Source organism: Nanorana parkeri, unplaced genomic scaffold (genome assembly GCF_000935625.1).
Source record: "Nanorana parkeri isolate BGI_ZX_2015 unplaced genomic scaffold, ASM93562v1 scaffold2134, whole genome shotgun sequence".
In the NCBI taxonomy this organism is placed as follows: Eukaryota; Metazoa; Chordata; class Amphibia; order Anura; family Dicroglossidae; genus Nanorana; species Nanorana parkeri.
In genome coordinates, this window is record NW_017308402.1 from 65157 (window position 1) to 85192 (window position 20036).

General features: G+C 40.8%; 1 protein-coding gene across 1 annotated transcript in view; it reads left to right on the forward strand.

The window, feature by feature from the left end:
* The window catches only part of ADAMTSL5 (ADAMTS like 5), a 69713-nt gene that overhangs the window by 24305 nt on the left and 25372 nt on the right, over positions 1-20036 (forward strand). Inside the window, exons 2-8 of the mRNA XM_018572785.1 lie at positions 1201-1270; positions 6611-6774; positions 8831-8891; positions 8978-9080; positions 10471-10598; positions 14394-14517; positions 17121-17204. Of these exons, the coding sequence (XP_018428287.1) occupies positions 1201-1270; positions 6611-6774; positions 8831-8891; positions 8978-9080; positions 10471-10598; positions 14394-14517; positions 17121-17204 (734 nt within the window). The remainder of the gene's footprint in view (positions 1-1200; positions 1271-6610; positions 6775-8830; positions 8892-8977; positions 9081-10470; positions 10599-14393; positions 14518-17120; positions 17205-20036) is intronic.

The following is a 20036-nucleotide window of genomic DNA, read 5'->3' on the forward strand; positions in this document are numbered from 1 at the left end:
CCCTCCCCAACCCCCCCCCCCCCCCCTCTTTGCTTTCTTTGCTTTCTGCTGTTTTTTTTTTTTAGTGTTCTGACAGCTGCTGCCATCAGGAAAAAGAAGAAAAAAAAATGGCATAGAAACTAATAGCTAGATTGCTATTGGCTATTTCAATTTGCAATAGCCAATAGCAAGCTGGCTATTGCACCCGCCCTCTGCTGCTGTCAGTCAGCAGAGCTACACCTGATGGAGCTGATTGACAGCAGCAGTGGGCGGGTGCAATAGCTAGTCTGCTATTGGCTATTGCAAATTGAAATAGCCAATAGCAATCTAGGTATTAGTTCCTATGCCAGGTTTTTTTTTTTTCAGACTGACGGCGGCCAGTGGCCCTGATGTCAGAAAAAAAAAGACAGCACGGAAAAGTTTACTCTGCTAGATAGAGCAAAGTAAACCTTTCCGAGAGAAAATGTTTCTCTCCCGGGTGTCTAGGAGCCGCTATCTAATAGTGGGAGACTCCCAGAACATCCGGGAGAGTTGAGATGTCTGCATTATTGTGTTATATACTTATTGCATTTTGCACTGTTCTTTTGTATTTTAGCATGTTCTTTTTTGCCTTTCTGAGCATTTTTCTGCAGAGGTGTGTCAAACACCAGTAAACATCACAAACATTTTTCAGCCCTTAATCAACATAGCCCGCACAAAAACAAATGAATTATAGATTAAAAATAGAGATCTCTATTGCTACACTTGTAAATTCACGTTAAAGCCACACCGCCACACAAAGGCACCTCTGCAGTATAGGACCCCTAAAGTCAAACCACACCTAAGAGAGAGTGGGATTACAATGACGATAGCCTCAAAGCAACACACCAGAAGCTCAAACCTAAAGTCCGCCGGTATATCTGCATCAAATACAACAAAATAAGCATTGGCAGCCTCTTAAATCAATTTTTACTTAGCAAAGAAATGGTCCATATGGGTGGGCCAATTCACTAGATGTCACAAAAATTCCCCAACACTCAATTCAGCACGAAAAAAAGAATAATTAAAGGCACAGCAAAATGGGGTATATTCTATTAAAACGCACTAAAACACAGCATATTTCTGATGTTTTAAAACAAATATGTATTTGTGCTGAATGAGTGTGTTTATAGATGCATTTATTATAATCTACAATTTTCGTTGGGCAGACTTATTTACATTTTCCCTTGTTTTTCCCTTCAGGTTGATATATCAATGTCTGGCTACTCTGTATGCGGTTTTGTTCCTCCATATTATCCCAACTTTCTGCCAGGTACAGTAAATGAGATCCTGATCCATCAATTTGGCAAGAATACTTCCCCCTTTTTCAGGGGCCACATATTATTTATAGTTAGAGTTTATTAAGAGCTCCTTCTTACTCTTATTGCTGTGTTTGTATTATATTTGCCCAGCCATGCATTTCTAAAAGAAACAACCTTACATGCTATTGAGATGTCAGTTCAGGTTCCACAATATCATTATTCTGTGAGCTGCTAAGGCAGCACTGTCCTGTAACAACTTTCACCAAGGGCACTGTAACCAGTTTTTGTACACCTTAATATGCATCTTGGTTCTTTGACAATTGTAGCTTTGTCACTACCACAGATTTTGCTATGAGACATTGGAGTTGATTTAATAAGTAATAGAGAATATTCACTTGTTAAAATAAGGCGAAGGCATGTTTGTTTTATTCAGCCAATTATGTGCAAGAAAAAACCCTGTTTTTATCATTTCCCTAACATATAATTGGACATTTAAAGTAAACATAGATTCACCCTATTCATTAAGTTAAGTGTACATTCCCTTTGCAAAGTGAACAATCTCTATTGGCCTCCTAATGAGATGATATCCTAAAACAGGGTTAAAGGTTACGTCACAAATTGATAGTTGATTTAAGGTAGATTTTGTTTAGAAGATTCCATTCTCCCTGCTTGGACTAGTTCCTCCACAGGTTCACTGCTGTAACTGGTGGTGTCTCAATACTCTGACTACATTCTGGGGTCGCTTTACTAAGGTAAAGGCTGTTCACTTTGAAAATTGAAAGTTTATTGAGCTTAGTAAATAAGTTATCACTTCAATCAGCCAATCCTGCACTGGCAAACATCTGCTTCTTTCCCTCAGACCTGGTTGGTTATTTAAAGCAGTGGTTCTCAACCTGTGTAACCTCAGGACCCACATTTGTCCTTGGTCATTAAGTCACGACCCAAATCGCACTGGAATGGAATGAACAGCATTAGGGTACCGTGCGTTCCGGTGCAGGCGTACCAACTGTGGGTGGGAGGTGCGTTTGGGGTATCATTCAAATGAATGGTAAGGAAACACACCTCCCACAACAGAATGCACGGTAGGTGTGATTGTGTGGTACAGTGCGTTAATCACATGGTACTATGCGATTAATGCACAGTACTAGTGTGAATGGGCCCTCAAAAACACTGACATACATACACAATCTCATATTCTCACAGACATTCTAACACACACATACACACTCCAAAAAAAATTTACTTCTTTTTTTTTAAGATCCACCCAGTTTCCTTACCTTACAAGAACTGGAGTGGATCCTCAGCCTGGGGTCCAGTGTGGGCTGCTGTGCTGTGACGGAGGTCCATCCATACATGCGTTGCTTGTACAGCTCCCTTGCGTGCCCTTTAGAAGTGTCGGGAGCCAGAATGTGATGTCACTCCGGTCCAGGGACCTCCTATAGGACACGTGAGGGAGCTGTAAGCAATAAACATATGGATGGAGCTCCCTCGCGGCCATACCCCAAGCCCACCGCACCTCAAGCTGACACTCGATGCCAGGCAGCATATTTTGAATAGCTGCTTGGAGTGAGAACTGACAATGCTGCGCTAGGGGGAGGCAGAGGAGCCTAGAAAAGTTGAAGGCATGCGGCGACCCACTGAGCACGAGGTCGCGACCCACTTTTGGGTCAAGATTAGTTGGTTATACAGTGTTTTCATGTGGAACAGTAAATATTGAACAAATTCCTCTGTCAATGCTAAAAAGTGGGGCTAGAGCAGTCAACCCACTGCGGCTATTGTATTTTGACAGTTGACCCTGCCAGTTGTCAAAATACCCAAACAGTGCCTGTATCTGACTAGATGCAGGTGCTGTTTGACAATTTTCCACCCAGCTCCTTCGATTTTTCAATTGAAGTACACCAGGTGACAGTCAAAAAGACAGAGCCAACCACTGAGCGAATTTTGTCCCGTTCAACCGAACCGGAGCATGTAGCCAGCTTACATGGCCTCCATTCTTTTAGTAGATCAACCCATCTGTGTGATCACAGGTATAAAATCCAGCAGGGAGAGCGAGGGTCCTTGCAGGTGGCTAGACGTAACAGCATGTGCACAACTGAGGAATATAAGAAGCTTTGCAGACCATGCACAAAGGATACAAGTATGCAAGGGTTTGTAGTTATTGTGGGTAATAATAATAATAATTCTTCTGCTATCTAAAAGTCGAAGCACCTAAACACTTTCTATAAATATCCATAGACAGAAGGTCACCTTGAAAATAAATACTGGTTGCAGACTTGCTTGTAATTCAAAGAGCTGTTTGAGAAGTGTGCACGTCGTCATCCTCTTGAAGCTCTCAGACATTATAGACGGTACAAAGTGCAAGGCTATCGGAATCTTGTCAAAGTCCACCTTTTTTCTTCACACTATCCAGGTGACCTGTGGATTTGGAATAAACAACTTTGACTTTAGAGTTGAAGAATTTGATCCGGTAATTGCAAGACTTCCCTTCATAAATGTATTGGCTGACATGATATGTCATTTACTGAAAGCACTTGAGTTCCAAAGAACTCCTCTTATCATAGGAATTACTAAACCTTGTGACTGTAAAGAGAGGCAGGCAAAGGGACATGTGGCTTTGGTGGCTACACAGCCCTATAGTTGGTTGATTGACACATTCAAGCATAGCTGGTGGCAATTCAGTAGACTTTTGGACAGGGTAGCAGCAACGTTTCCATTTGTATTCCCTGACTGGTTTATTAAATATCTGACAGTTACATAAAAAGCTGTATACACAATAATAATAATTTAAACCTATATAAAAAAATGGTCCAAATATTGTTCACGAATAGCCAATTACTTTTAATTATTTCGTGAATAAGTAAGACCACCGAACCAGGATTAAAACTATTTATTTAAACAGAACTCCAGGAAAATCAAATCTTATCCCTTGCATTGGGGCTACCCCCTAGGGTGAAGTGCTCATATTTGTCCAGGGAGCTCAAATAACAGAGTTTATACCACCCAAACTGCGATCCTGGCTCCTCCTCAACTCCAGCAATGGTATGACCCTATGTTCCTTGATGTCCTGTATAGGATGTGATAACTCACAGGACCTTAGACCGCTAAAGCAGAGGGAGTGAGGCTGAAGCGGCCAGTCTAAGAGCAAGGCAGGATCGTGGTTCAGGTGGGTATACACTCACTGGCCACTTTATTAGGTACAACTTGCTAATACTGGGTTGGATCCCTTTTGTCTTCAGAACTGCTTTAATTCTTTGTGGCATAGATTTAACAAGGTGATGGAAACATTCCTTCGAGAGTTTGGTCCATACTGACATGATAGCATCACACAGTTGCTGCACATTCGTGATGTGAAGCTCCACCAGCCTGAACCGTTGATACTAGGCAGGATGGATCCATGCTTTCAGGTTGTGTACGCCAAATACTGTAGCCTCAGTTTCCTGTTTATAACTGACAGAAGAGGCACCCGGTGTGGTCTTTTCTGGCTGTAGCCCATCTGCTTTAGGATTCAATGTGTTTTGTGTGCTCAGAGATGGTATTCTGCATACCTCGGATGTAACGAGTGGTTATTGGAGTTACTGTTGCCTTTCTATCAGCTTGAACCAGTCTACCCATTCTCCTCTGACCTCTGGCATCAACAAGGTATTCTTGCCCAGAGAGCTGCCGCTCACAGAATATTTTCTTTTAAAACTGATCTAATCGTTGTTGGGGTCACATCAGTCTTCTTGTGCCTGGAGTGTGGCCCTGTATGGGCTTATGCTACCAATTCCAGTATGCATTTATCTGTTTTTAGATCTGCCAGCTGCCCTGAGTATAGGGTGAAAAGACTTGCACTTCATCGCAATTGGTTATCAGTGGTGTCTCTCGCCACTTAGTCATATACCCACTTTTATTGCCCCTGTGTGGTCTCAGCTCTACAGTATATGAGAATAATAAAGATTAATTAGCTATTATACTAGTCCTTTCCACTGTAATTAGGCTATTGTCAGGGGTGACTTGCATAAGTGAACAATATCCGTGCAATATGAGCACATACATTCTTAAAAATTATTATTTAAACACATCCAAAGATTTGAATTCTTAAATGACAGAGGAATTTTACTGTTTACTGTTCTAGAATAGGTTCTTGTGTGTTCTTTGTGTCCCCACTCTATAGAGAGTCACAGAGGTGCTCTATAATGTCATTATTTGGAGTATTATACACAGTAAACCTGAAACTGGACAGGTGAGTACTATCTGCTGCCAGGTTCTTTGTTTCCTCTGTATATATTGTGGCACTCAGAGCATATTGTTGAACTGTCATAGAGCAAGCTGAGTGTGAGACTGATTTTTCTGTCAGTGGTGCATAAAGCTGATGTTACCACCTCATTCATTTTCTGCCACTAATTCATTGTCCCAACATGCTGTTTTTATTGTTGGCTTGTCATCCTGCAAATCCATGCTTTACAAGGTATGGAAACACAAGACGAGTGTTGTTTTCTGTTGTGATAAGGCTGAACTCTTCAGAAAATGAATGATGGAACAGGCAGACCATACACATGTTCACAATGTTAAGTATATATGTAAACACCGTTGGCCTCATTCTATGCTGGGTCTACTGCATACCCCCGGGGGCTAGATAACCTGTACTGCTGCTGATAATGACAGCAAGCTGCAAGAGGCAGGAACTACAAATATAAGTCATGTGTGGATTGCTTATTGTTTTCTGCAGGCAGATGTTTCCACTGATTACGAACGGTGGAATCCAGTTTAAAAATAAAATTTCATGTTCTACAACCATTCAGATATGTATATGTATACCTTATTCCCACTTGTTCAGCAAATAAAATCCAAAATACTAACAATAACCTACAGAGACACCAACAACTCTGCCCCAAGTTACGAAACCAACTTATCTCATGATATCACCCAAACCATCCTCACTGCTCTTCTCAAGACCTCCTGCTCTCTAGCTCCCTCGTCGCCTCCTCCCATGCTCGCGTCCAGGACTTCTCCAGGGCCACTTCCATCCTCTAGAGCTCCATACCACCCATCTGTCCTTTTCTCTCCTACCCTGTCCACATTTAGGCAATCCCTGAGAACTCATCTCTTCAGGGAAGCTTATGGCACCTGGACATAATAACTGTACTTCTTCTTCCAGCTCATCCCTCACAATTAATATGTTTTGCATTGCTTATCCCTCCTACTAGATTGTAAGCTCTTACAAGCAGGGCCCTTCTGACCTTCCTGTATTGAATTTGGATAGTAACTATACGGTCTTTCCATTTTCTAAAGCACTGCATCAACTGTTGGCATTATATAAATCCTGTATAATAATAATGGTTGCAGCTTTACTCATTCTTTTGTGTTAACAGGTTCAAAGGCCGTTATTTCACAGAGGAACAGTCATCAATTTTGGCCCTGAACACAGTCTACCACAGAGGTCCAGCAATGAGTGGGGTTCATGGCAAAGCTGGTCTCCCTGTTCTCGGACATGTGGAGGGGGAGCTGCAGTGCGCACGCGGCATTGTATTGTAAGGTATATGATGATATTTATTCTGATCAACACAGGAAAACCTTCTTTTTTTTTAATGACTTTTCCGTGGGTAATAATAGAAAATGATTACTGGGATTGTGCCAATGTACAGATTGTTACCCAGGATCGAATTTTTGAGGACCTTTTCTTGTTAAAAATCAAAAAGCCTTGTTAATAATCACAATTTTTGCAAGTCCCTTTAACCCCTTGGTGACACAGCTTCAGAAAATGTTTTTGCTTCTGGGGACCGGAGCAATTTTTGCTTTGTTTGTTTAACCATAATTTCCATCTTACTCATTCACTGCACCTACACATATTATATACCATTGTTAAAGGACAAAATGGGCTTTAATTTGATGTGACATATGCATTTAGAAATTATGTTTTTTAATAAAAAACACAAAAGAACTAATTTTTCACAGTTTTGGCAATAATAATGTATACATACTTGGTGTAGCTAACAGAAAGTAATTCATTGAAATTATCTTATTTGTTCTGAATTATAGGGTATATCATATGTCTGGGATTTCAGTTTATTTTGGGAGTGTTAGGTCATATAATACAAGGTGTAAAATACAATTTGAGTGTGGAACAATTTTAGCATGTGGTATATTTGTCTCCTATCTTTTAATAGCCTCCTCTGCACTATATCTTCTTATAGTTTTTGTACTAAACTTAATTTTTTTAAAAACGTTTGTTTTTTTTCGTTTTTTTTTGTTTATACATTTTTAAAAATGTCAAAAACTTTTATTTCTTTTCACATTTTTATTTTTTAAACTAGGGGACACTAAGGGGTTATTTTCTTATTTACAGGGGTTTTGATACTTGGTATCTCTGAGGAGAATACACTGCATGACTCTACACTTAAGTGTGAATGGGGGCTAAAGGAATACATGGTATTCTTTTCTGTTGTGCATTTCAGCGCGCACAAATACGTGCAACAAAACGCCATAGTGGGAACAGAGCCTTACTGTCATGGCTCGGCGAACAATCCTTCACGGACCAGCACTTGTTGTACCAAATTACTGGATTATCCCGTCACCGGTTGTTAACAAACTGAACGATCGTGGCGGGATAATCCCATCATCATTCAGGAAGGGGTTAAAGTCAGTCGGATTCCAAACCAGACTCCAAAAAAGTGTGTGTTAGAGAACAGAAAATGATGCAGAATTTTGAAGGTTTGGGGAGCCCCTGGCAGTCCTGCTTGATGATATGATGGGGACTTAAACAACCTCCAGCCTCTATTATCCCCTTTTGTCCAGGCAAAATGGGATAATAGGCAGAAACAGGCATTGGTCCCTATTTCTCAGAAGCATATTGGGAACCCAAACTACCAAAGGTAGCAAGGAAATTCAGATTTTACTTGGGACATCCAAATTCATGAAATTAGGTCAGAATAGAATGCTAACTCTATTTCTAGGTTTTCATATTCCAACACAGAATGTAGGGACCTACATCAAGTGATGGTGACAACTAACTGAATTGCCATGCCGGCTAGACTCCAATTACATGCATTAAATATTATTAAGCAAAGAAGTACAAGAATAGAACGACTCATAAATAATCAACAGAAATCATGTTTCACTCCATCTGCTCTGACCTAATGAAATGAAAGTCTAATTAGTTGGTTTTGGCTTCTGCCTTTTTACATATTGTTTTTTGCCTATTAAATAAGTCTGTTATTGTTTGGGGGCTCAAGTGCTTATATGATACGTCATTACTGCTAAGTCTATGATTGGGTTTCACTTTATGATGCATGCCTTAGGACTGTTTAAAGACTTTCATTATGCAATATAATAAATGTCTTTTATCTTACACAGCCAAACTATGTGCGCTTTGTAAGACAAACTCATTATTTAAGACAGCTAACTTTGTTATGACGCCTCCTATTTATATGCTGAAAACATGTCCTTTCCTGCTAAGTTGTCAGCAGAAGAATTTGTATGTCTGTTCTCAAATCTTCAGATGTATTTCAGTAACGAGATAATGTCTTATTGGTTTCTGGTTACAAAGTTAACCCGTGCTGCTATCATTCATAATCTGTGCTTTTTCCCAATAGGGATGCTGCAGGAGCAGACTGCCTGGGAGACACAAGACAGTACCAAGCATGTAACACGAAGGTAGGTTCCTCTCTTGTGTTCTGTTACAGATCATACTGTACCTCTAGGGCAGTCTAACATTCAGTGACAAATCTCTTCCACTGCAGGACTGTCCATCAGGGGTGGCTGATTTCAGACATTTCCAATGTTCTGCATTCAACAGTAAGCCTTTAATGGGAAATTATTACAAATGGAGCCCTTTCCAGTCAGGTAAATATATCTACCTGTTACATTTTTCTGTATAAGCTAAATGGCAAATCCATCTATGAATCAAATGTAAGTGTATTTCCTGATTACCACTAAACTGAGCATAAAAAGCAGCCATTGAACCTTATAGCAAAAATAAATCAGATAACTTGGCATTAATTGGTTAAGTTCTGCATTATCATTTGTTACATAAGCATTGCTATAAAGAAAAGCCTTTGCAAGTGACTCAGCATTGGCTGGAATCAATAGATTGATGGATATGAAAAGAATTTCTTTTGCCCCAACATTTTAGGACCCAGAGTGAGGCTGTCAACACTCTTTTTGAACAATGACATTTCAGAGCAGGTCACATTTGGTACTTAAAAAGGCCAAGAATAGATGCATGGGAATGTAAGTTTAAGTGTAAATATGAACATACATTTTAGGTATCCAATACTGACACCTGGGAACCCAAAGCTGGGTGAATGCTTTTTTGCACAGCGTTACAGTCATTGGATGGCACAGAGGAGCATAGTAATTTCCTATGCTTCTCGGCACCATGTAGTGGCGGCAATGCTGTGTAAACGACATTCACACAGCTTGACGCTGGACAGAAGGTTTATAAATGAGCCCCTTGTGGTCTCGGAGTATGGGAATATTGAGTCTTAGTTGTTCCAAAGATTTTTTTTGAGGCTTGGTGTTCTTAAAATAAAGACAAAGTAGCATGAAGGTGTCCTGTAGCATATATTATATTTTATTATTATTATTAGACAGGATTTATATAGCGCTTAACAATATAAGGAAGACATTACAATCGCAATACAATTTCAAGACAAGATGGTAAGGAGGGCCCTGCCCCAGAGGGCTTACAATCTAAAAGGGAGGGTCAAGTGATACACGAGGAGGTAGCTGTTTGGGAATGAATTGTATGAGAACGTGATGGTTGAGTGGTTAGTTTGAGGTGGGATAGGCTTCCTTGAAGAGATGGTTCTTAAGGGTTCGCCTAAAGGCAGTCAGAGTGGGAGATAGACGGACAGGTTGGGGTAAAGAGTTCCAGAGGATGGGAGAGACTCTAGTGTCTAGTACATAAGACACACTGTAGGTCCCCACATTCATACCGGGGTCTTGGGACAGTAGATAATTGCGCCATTCCCAGGTAGAAATATCATACTGCAGACACAAAGTCGAGATGAACGATTTGAAATGACGTGAAAATAAAGAAGCAGAAGAGGACTTGGGTTACTGGACTGGTTGGTGCTATCTTCAGGATTTGGGATATTCATTATACAAACATATTGCATAATACCACTTGTAACATAATTCTAAACTAAACAGTGATGTGTTTCTACTTTCCATTTTCAAAATCTCAGACAATAACATATCAAAATAACCTTCCTCTGTATTTCTTGTTAAGGACAAGGAGACTGTGAGCTAAGTTGCTTGGCACAAGAGCAAAACTTCTATTATAATTTTGGCAGAGTTTTGGATGGAACATCATGCCATGTAGAATATGATGGCATTTGCATCAATGGGCAGTGCCTGGTAAGTCTTGTTATATGAAGCATTTGTTAAATTTTTGCAAGAAACCTTTTATTAAAAAAAATGCCATATATCCTTCAGTAAATTAACTGTACATCCTTCACCTTTTATGCCAACCACATTTAATTTACTAGGTCAAACCTTCACATCTGTTTCTGCTAATCGGTACAACCCTCATACATCATCCACATTTCTTACTGAAGCAGTGACTGATTTATTACATGTGTTACCAGAAATATTTTCTTTACAAGGATGAGATATTGTGGTGTTTTCCACTGTTCTATGAATGAAGGTGTGCATGCACCTTGTGTGTACCTGATGGCCAATTGTGAGCTTACAATAGGAGCACACGGAACTAAATGAATGCTGGAGATAGTTTCCTTTTATACAGCTTGACCTGCACACAGCCTACACCTACACTTTACATACTGGTGAATATTCACTTACTTACAATTTCGTACCTTTTTAATTTGGATGCTTCAGGTTGAGCAGAGGTTTGAGAACACAGTGTCAATAACAGTTTTGGATACATTGGGGAAGAATTAGGTCTTTATTTCCCTACATTTTTTGCCACGGCGGGGGTCATTGGTGGTTGTGATTTACGGGTTAGGTGTGTGTGTGTGTGTACTCGTGGTGAAAGTTACTTCCGTCCAGCATCCTGCCTAGCTTACTGATGCCAGGAGCTGGGCAGGATGCTGGCCAGAGCATCACAAGTTGCTAAGAACTAGAAACCTGGGATGCTCTGGCCAGAAAGGGGGCAGCAGGCACAACTGCCACCCCCCACAAGCAATTAACAGATGCTGTCTGAGGCAACCATCTGGGGCTGCTTCATTATAGGGACAGCCCTGGCTTATTCACATGGGCACAGATGTCTGTGTACAGAAATATGGTTTGGATCTCTGTTCCTGGGAGCCACGGATGTTGCATACAGCCAGTCTGTACAAATAAATAACTGGCTGCGAACGTACATTGGCAAATGCTGCTTTGGGTGTGTACAACTGTGCAGGTTCAGATGTATGTTCCAGGACAGAGGCAGTCTGCGTCCAAGGATGTACATTCATACCTGGATGTAAATGCTCTGAGTAATGTCTGCCGCCTCTTATTGTTATGTACAGGAGGACTTTACACAACACCTGTAACTCACGGACGAAAAGATCTGGCTGTTTTTTTATGGTACATGGACCTCTGCACCTGTGTAAATGAGCCCTAACAATGTGTGCTGGATTATTATTGCTGCCTTTTGTTTTTCCTCATTTTCTTTTGTGTCATCTGGTCAGAAAAGGAAGGGAAGTCTCTCCAAAGTGCAGATAAACAGCAATGAAAACACTTTTGAGTAGTGGGAAAGGGTCACCCACTTATCCATTCAATTTTCATATCTGTCTGTGACCTTGTTGCAGATTTTCTGCCTGGTAAAACCACTGTCATTGGTAAAGAAAGTAAGGGAAAATCACTTGAATAGAGCCCTGGATAGCAGTAAAAAGCAAACAGGGTGTTGTAATCTTACCTCACACTATCCAAAACTAAGAAATTTTTTTGGTTTTTAATTCTTAGCCATTTTTTGTAGCTGAATGGGTTACACATTCAAAAATTCAGAGGATTTCCATTGTTTTCAATGGCCCCTGTTCACATCTGAGCATTCTGTTTCCTGTAGCAAAACAAAGAATTCCTGTTGCTGCAAAGAATTTATGAGCTACTTTTCGGCAAAATGTAGTGTTTTGGGCCTCGTTGACTTAATTGCAACTCATGCATGTTTAAGTGTTTGTTTTTCCCCCATTTGTCGAGTGTTTTCCACAAAAGAATTGGCTCTGCTTTTCTTTGTAAACATGCTTGAAGTTGAATATGCCTGAAAAAAACACATTCAAAAACATGCGTGGACGATCATTAAACACTCCAAATGTTTAAAGTGGACCTTTAGTTTTAGTTTGACTAAAAACCACATCAGCATACAGCTCTGCATGCTGAGATGAAATCAACTTACATCCATTAGCTAAACAAACATGTTTAATTTTACTTACAATTTCTTTTTTTGCACTTCCTGGTCCACTTTGTCACAAATTATGCAACCGTGCCCAAGCATTGCATCCTGGGAAGGTCACATCAGCAGAGCATTGCTTGGAAATCTCATCTGTAATCTCATGAGATCCCAGAGAAAGGCATTTTCCTCCTCTGAGATGATGTGCATGATCACATGTGCCAGAGTTTCAGGAAGTAAATGGAGATCTAGTAACCTGCTCTTAGTTATAATGGCCACTTTCAGAAGACTGGGGAAGAAAAGAGAAATAAGGAATGCAAAAAATAAAAAGCCGGCAATTATCTAGAAGTATGTGTTTGTAGATTGTCATTACTAAACATTTCTTTGTAATTTTGAAGATATAGGTTAAAGTGACATTAAACCCTCAGATTTTTTTAACATAAACCAATACTGTAATGTGTGCCTTACTGTAATCCATGGTTGTTTCCCTTCTCTTTGCTGCTCTTCCTTTTAAATCCTTATCTCTTCTCATGCTGGGGGAGAACTTCCCTTTGTAGCTGAGTGCCTCTTCCTGTAGTGCTGGCTCAGGTTGTGAACCTTCACATAGACACCATGTATCCATTTCATAGACAAGGCAGTCTGCTGCAAAACAGAAGTTCTGCCCAGCATGAGAAGAGATACACATTTAAAAGGAAGAGCAGCAAAGAGAAGGGAAACAACCATGGATTACAGTAAGGCGCACATTACAGTATTGTTTTATGTTAAAAAATCTGAGGGTTTAATGTCACTTTAAGTTCCTCTTTAACTTCCCTGGCGGTATTCCCGAGTCTGGCTCGGGGTTCATTTTCAGTATCAATAGCGGCAACCCCGGGCCACACTCGGGATTGCACAGAAAAGTGTCACTTACCTTGTGCCTGCGAGCCCGCGGTGTCCTCTGCTGCACGGCACCTGAGTTTTAGTTTCGTTTTTGGGCGTCACAGCGGGGGGGGGCAGAGTCGGCAGGAAATTCAATAGTGCAAACATGACATTTACACAGAATACACACAATACAATGTAATCTGCTATAATTACATTTATGTATCAAACTATTTCACTTCAATTTTGTCCCTAGAGCTTTGCCCAGTGCCCTGCCTGCACTTTTACTGTTCTTTCTGCCTGGAAACTTGAGAACGTCCATGGCATCCAAAAAGCGTCCCTTTAGGTCAAAAGCGGTTTTAGACCAGGTAGAAAACAACGATAGTAAATTAGAATCACTTGCAGAATTGAGCGATGCGTTGGGAAATTCGTCATCAGACACTGAAAAACAGCGACGATTCTGCTCAGTGATGTGCGAACTTGGTACACTATTGACTGTGGTATGGATCAGGCAGCGCCCCCAGAATTCTCATTTACTGGACCATTTTTTAAATTATTATATTATATTTTTTATAATTAATGATAATTATTTATTATATTATAATTTCTTATAATTATTTATAATTTATTATATTATAATTTTTTTATTTCGTGTTTCAAACTTTATCATACCCGGGATGTCTACTGGACTCTTGTTTGGACAGATTTAGGTGAGTTATTCCTAAGATTTATTAAAACAACAAATTTCCATGAAAAACAATGTACCGCTTTGGGATGCTAAAATCCTGCATAATCATACCGCCAGGGAGGTTAAAAGATGTTTACTTTTTTTTTTTTTAAAGTGTAAAAAAAAAAGAAGTTGAACGAAGCCTAAATGTCGGATATGACATAACTAGATGGTGCAAACAAATAGTTTTTGACATTTACCAAAACAGATACATTCTCATAACATTTATTTTGTTGTTTTGCAGCAAGTGGGCTGTGATTCCATCTTGGGATCCAATGAGAAGGTGGATATCTGTGGAGTTTGTGGAGGAAGAAACGTATCATGCCGACACCATCACAATATCTATACTACAAAGTACCCGGCCTCTGGTAACTGTCACACTACACTTAGCTCAGGGCATACTCCAGGACTAGAATGCAGGACCGGACAGAGATATGACACTTATTGTAGATCATGTATCTAATTGTTTTTTCATAGAGTAACCTATTAAATAGATCAGTCTGTGATATCTCCTCGCCCAGACATTGTTGTCATAGATCAACTTGTACAGTACTTATTTGTCATGTCAGACTCTCCTCTGGCTGTCAGTCTAATAACCTGGTGTGACATACATTGTATCTATGCTGTAGTGGATGATTCATTCACATATCATTTGCAGCTATTGTAAGGAACAACTCCCTGATTCCAATGAAAATCTACAATAGTTTGATGTCAGAATGCTGAGCACTAAAATGCAATAGGTGTATAATGAAAAGAAAAGGACTGATGTGTCCTATAGGGAAGAATATTCTGAAGCAATTATAAATACAATAGGAAAGAAAAAATTGAAGTATTAAGGGCTTGTTCACACGCTATTCAGTGCGTTCCAGCATGTTTGTTGTTTAGTGGCCGGAATGCACTGGATCACATAATTAAAGCCTCCTCCGTTCTGGGACGGGGCGTGGTGGTGGCATTCAAGTAAATGGCACCGCAACCACGCCTCCCGTCTGCAGTGTGATTGCCCTATCCAAAGCGTGTGGCACAGCAATGCCCATGGTGCAGTGTGATCACAAAGAATAATGCATGCACTATTTCTTGTGATTGCACCACGGGTGGCATTCAAGCCATTGACTTGAATGCCACCACCACGCCCCCTCCCGTCCCAGAATGCAGGGAGGATTTAATTATGCGATCCAGTGTGTCCCGGCCACTAACCACGCTGGAACTCACTGGATAGCGTGTGAACAAACCGTGACTAGAGCAAGGGTAGGCAACAGGGAAGCTGTGGTGAAACAGCCCATAATGCCCATAATGCCTCAGCATCTGGGAGTCATGTCTGTTGCTGCCAGTCTTGCAATGCCTCATGGGGCTTGTAGTCTTGTACTAATGACATTTGAAGTAGCTGGGCTCTACTTGGGCCTTAGGCTTCAATGTTTCATTACACTTCCTGTATGTACATTATATTTTCAGTTGTATTTGAGTTAACATTCTTTGCAGACACTGTGCAGACATGTTGTCCTGGCTGTCTTTACAGTCTTGGGTATAATTGATGTCCCCTGTAACCATAAAGAATACCTGCATTTTTCTGGCTGAGGCAGCTATCACCATTTTTATTTTAAAAAAGTCACAGCATATCCTATGCTGCTATAATGTTCACATTGTAATAAGAATGCATACTATAGGTGTTTTTGTAGGGGGAAGGGGTGTAGAGGAAAGGCTTCTGGAAGTGTAGTTCTGGGGGCATTATTTCTTTCAGTTAAAAGAGAACTATGGGGTTAAAGCTTTTCCCCATAGTTCTCCTTAGGGTAACGGGAGGACACAAACTTGCGTCCTCCCGTCACCCTAAGCTCAGTATACCGTGAGCTACAGCTCGCGGTATACTGAGACGCCACAGTATACCGCAAGCTACTGCTCGCGGTATACTGAGACGCCGCAGCTGAAGCGGATCCCGACAATTATGTCGGGATCCGGCTGCGTGAGTGACAGCTGGCTCTGCCTATCTAGAGGCAGAGCCAGCTGTACCCGCCCCCTCCCCCGTCCGATCCGCCAGTCAGCGCTGGCGGATCGGAGCGGGGAGAGGGGGATCCAGCCCCTCCCCTGTCACGGCAGAGAGCCGTGACAGGATCGAGAAGTGAGTGAAAGCCGGTATGTGTTCGCTCACTTCTCGATCTACTGAGCCGAACTGTGATAGTCTCATTGTCACAGGTCGGCTAGAACTATGAGGTGAGTGAAAAGCACTCACCTCATAGTTCTCCTTTAAACCAGTTACAAACAATGCTGCTGCCTTGACAATGTGTATAGGGGAAGGGTGTAGGGAAAGGGTTCTTGGAGGTGTAGTTCTAGGGGCATGTATACGTCATAAGGTAATGAACTCCTAGCAGCTGCCCCTTACAAGCCCAGGAATGATTTTACTGGGAGTAATAGAAGGGGTTTTTGGCTGCAGGAATAAGGTAGACTGGAACTTGTTCTAGAGAGGAGTATAGAGTTTTGAAGATAAATTTGGGTAAAAACTGGACATGAGCCTTAATTTTTTTTTTTTTTACATTTGCTCCACATTTGCTTTGTCTGCTTATTTTTGCTTGACAATGAAAATACTCTGTGACCTGAAACACGTAGCAGCATTTTGCCAATCGTCCCTCATATTGTTCCTGCTACCTGTCTGAGATGAAGTGCAATGTCCATAAGCAGGTGTACGTGTGAAGAAACTTGGCTTGCTATGGTACGCTGGAAACAGCTGACAACAATCACGTTTCTTCCCAGTGTTAGTAAATGAAATTCTTCACATTCATGTATAAATATAGCCACTAAAACAAATATACACGTCAGTGTGTGCACCTCCCTTTTTTAATCTTTGTACCAGGTCAGAGAGTCTGTATAGAACACACCAGTCAAGGGAAGGACTTGCCTGAAGGGGAAATGATAATGTTTGCTTTTATAAAGAGAATGTCATTCTGTGACCAGACTCACTTTTCCTCATTACTGTCATTTTTAGGGCTATTTGGATATAATGAAGTGACAATGATCCCTGCAGGTGCCACTAATATCAGGGTGACTGACAAGAGCAATAATTATCTGGGTAAGTGGAGGCTTTCAGGAAATGGCCCAGGTGTCTGGCAGGTACACGCCATATAACCATTATGTCAACTGTTAGCCTTCCTTATAAAGTTGTGCGTCTGAAATATGGCAGCTGCCATTGCTGACTTATACATTTAAAGGTGCAAGCTTTAGGGCGGTCATCCTGATCCTATGTTCACTACCTAGCGCATAACCAGTCAATAATGTCTGAAAGGTCTGAGCTCCTGTTCCGCATGTTTGTTTGACACTATAAATCCCCATTCTCACTTTAGTATTGCATGAATGTGTAAAAAACGTGAGGCAAGCTTGTGGTGCCATTACTGGTAATGGCATCCAAAATGTGACTGGTAAAATGCGTGTTCATGCCTATGCGTTAAATGCATGGTCAAAAAACGCTTCTTGTCTCGTCTTGCTGCATTTGTCGCTCATGTGGCAGCGTTTGCACATCTCTAAAGTGTGAATGGGGCCTAAGAGTACTGAAAACTGATATTTTTAATATGCTGGGCCCTTCTAATAAGGTAGTGTTGAAGCCAAGCCCTGCCCCCACACATTCATATCAGTCAGACCATTAAGACCATGCGTTACAGTGTGGCGGGTGTGTTGCTTTGCCATTCATTTGAATGGTACCCCAAACGGACCTCCCGGCAACAATGAGATCGTCCGTGCCACAACTGCCACTCTGCAGAATAAAGAAGGGTGGTAGAGTTCAACTGCTTAGGCTTGGTTCACACCTAGAAGTTTTTGAGCAGTTCAAAAAGCACTTTTAAATGCCCAGCACAAGAAATCCCATGATTTTCAATGGCCCTGGTTCCCACCTGAGCAGAAAAACGCCAGCAGAAAACGCCAAGTGCACGAAAAGGTACAGGAGCTTCTTTGGGCAGTTAAAAGCGACTTTTGCCGAATAAACTTCATTGTAAATGCCCAAAAATGCGCTACAGGAGCATGTTGCACATTTTCGTGAGTGTTTTTGCGCGTTTATATGCGCGTTCTTCCAATGTTTTATGAGCTGCCAATCAAAACGCGCATACAAATGTGCACAATGCGCATAAACGTGCAAATAACCGTGTGCTGTTGACGCGCAAAAACAGTGCCGTCTAAGTGTGAACAAGGCCTAAGTGTACCCCTCCAGCACTCGCCCTGGGCAAGGGGTATTTGGGAAAGTAAAGGGGCAAGCATGCAAGTACCTACAGCCCCTATGTTTAATATGAGTCAATGGACTCCTCTTCATTGGTCACAATCGCTCACATGGCCCTCTTCAATCCACTGCTACCTTGCCCGCTGAAGTTCCTGCCTGCAAGAAGGAACAAATCAAAGCAGGTTCCCCTTGAATGGTAACAGCAACAGCTAGTCACAATGATCATTCAGTGTAAAATTGTTACAGGCAAGTTTAACTGCTGAAGGCCTGTGTGTGCAAACCACATGCTTGTTCTATGTGATCTCATTTAATCGCAGCTGCAGGAAACCTGTATAGTGAAAAAAAATAAGCTTTATTTTCATATTTAAATTCCCAATAACCCTAATTGGTCTCTAATAATCTCTTCCTCTCCCTTTCCACTTTGGTGCATTTTATTTGACTGTAACAGTGTAGTGTAACATAAAAAATAGTTAAAACAAAACACCATTATTTTGATTTATTTGATTTTATTTAATAACTTCTCCATGTGATGTACTTTGATGAATGGGACGAGTCAAGGAATAAAATGTTTACTTTGTATCTACTATAACATCAATTGTTTTAAAACAACCACAAAACTGAATTTTTTTTTTTTTTACTTTTTTGCATAGAAATACTGTAGATTAATTTGTGAAAGAAAATACAACCAGAAGTAAGACTGGTTTGTCCCAAAAAACCGGCATCACTGGAGCCTAAAGCTGATCTGTAGTCTGTTCCATGTCATTTTCTCACGGACAAACATGATCTATAATTTATGACTTCCATAAAGATCATTGGTGCATGCAACTGCTATGAAGACCAGCTGCAAAAAGGGCCCTACTACTGTCTAACCTTGGCCTAGAAAAGCACAAATCACAGTAGTGAGATTTTCTACAAGATGGTGGTTGAAAAGTCTAAAGGTGCCTCATTTGCTATGTGACCCCATCATAAGGAGCTTTACCCTTGAACCATGTTTTCTTTTGATGTCAGAGGTGGAACATATGCAAGGAAATGCTTAGGTTGCAGTCAAAACACTTTAATGTGATATTTGTTTTGTTTAAAGCATATCTAAACCCAAAAGCAAAAATGTAATATATTGCAGTTTACCAATCCTTAAATGTGGACTCATTAAATGTGTTTAGCTTTTTTCTCCCCTTTATTTTTACTTGGTGGTTCGGACTATAAACCTGTTATTGTTCAGCTTCCATTAATAGTCCAAGCTGTCCAGCAAAAGTGGCAAATAGAGGGTCGAGACAAACCACTTAACACTGACAGGGGTGCTTACAATTGATTGTATTCATTTATGTAAAACAGTCATCCCAAAAGGAAAAATATAAATACCACTGTTGCTGTAACTGCTTAAAAAACACGTTATGAGTCTAGATTTAATGTTTTAGTCAAGCTCATCTATGAGGCTCAGAACTTTTCAGCCGCCCCTCGTAAATTTGCCTGTCCATCTAACCCTGCCCTCCCCACAGGCTGACAATGTTGCTGTCCAAGGGTAGCTCCATTGGTCCTCCTTTGGGTGGAGCCACCCTAAGACAGCAAATGTGTTACTGGCTGGATCACCAGGTGAAAAAAAAAGAAGAAAAAAAAAGAATTCTAATGCAACCATCACATATAAGGACCAATGAGCTGCAATATATTACATTTTGGTTATTGGGTTTAGATACGCTTTAA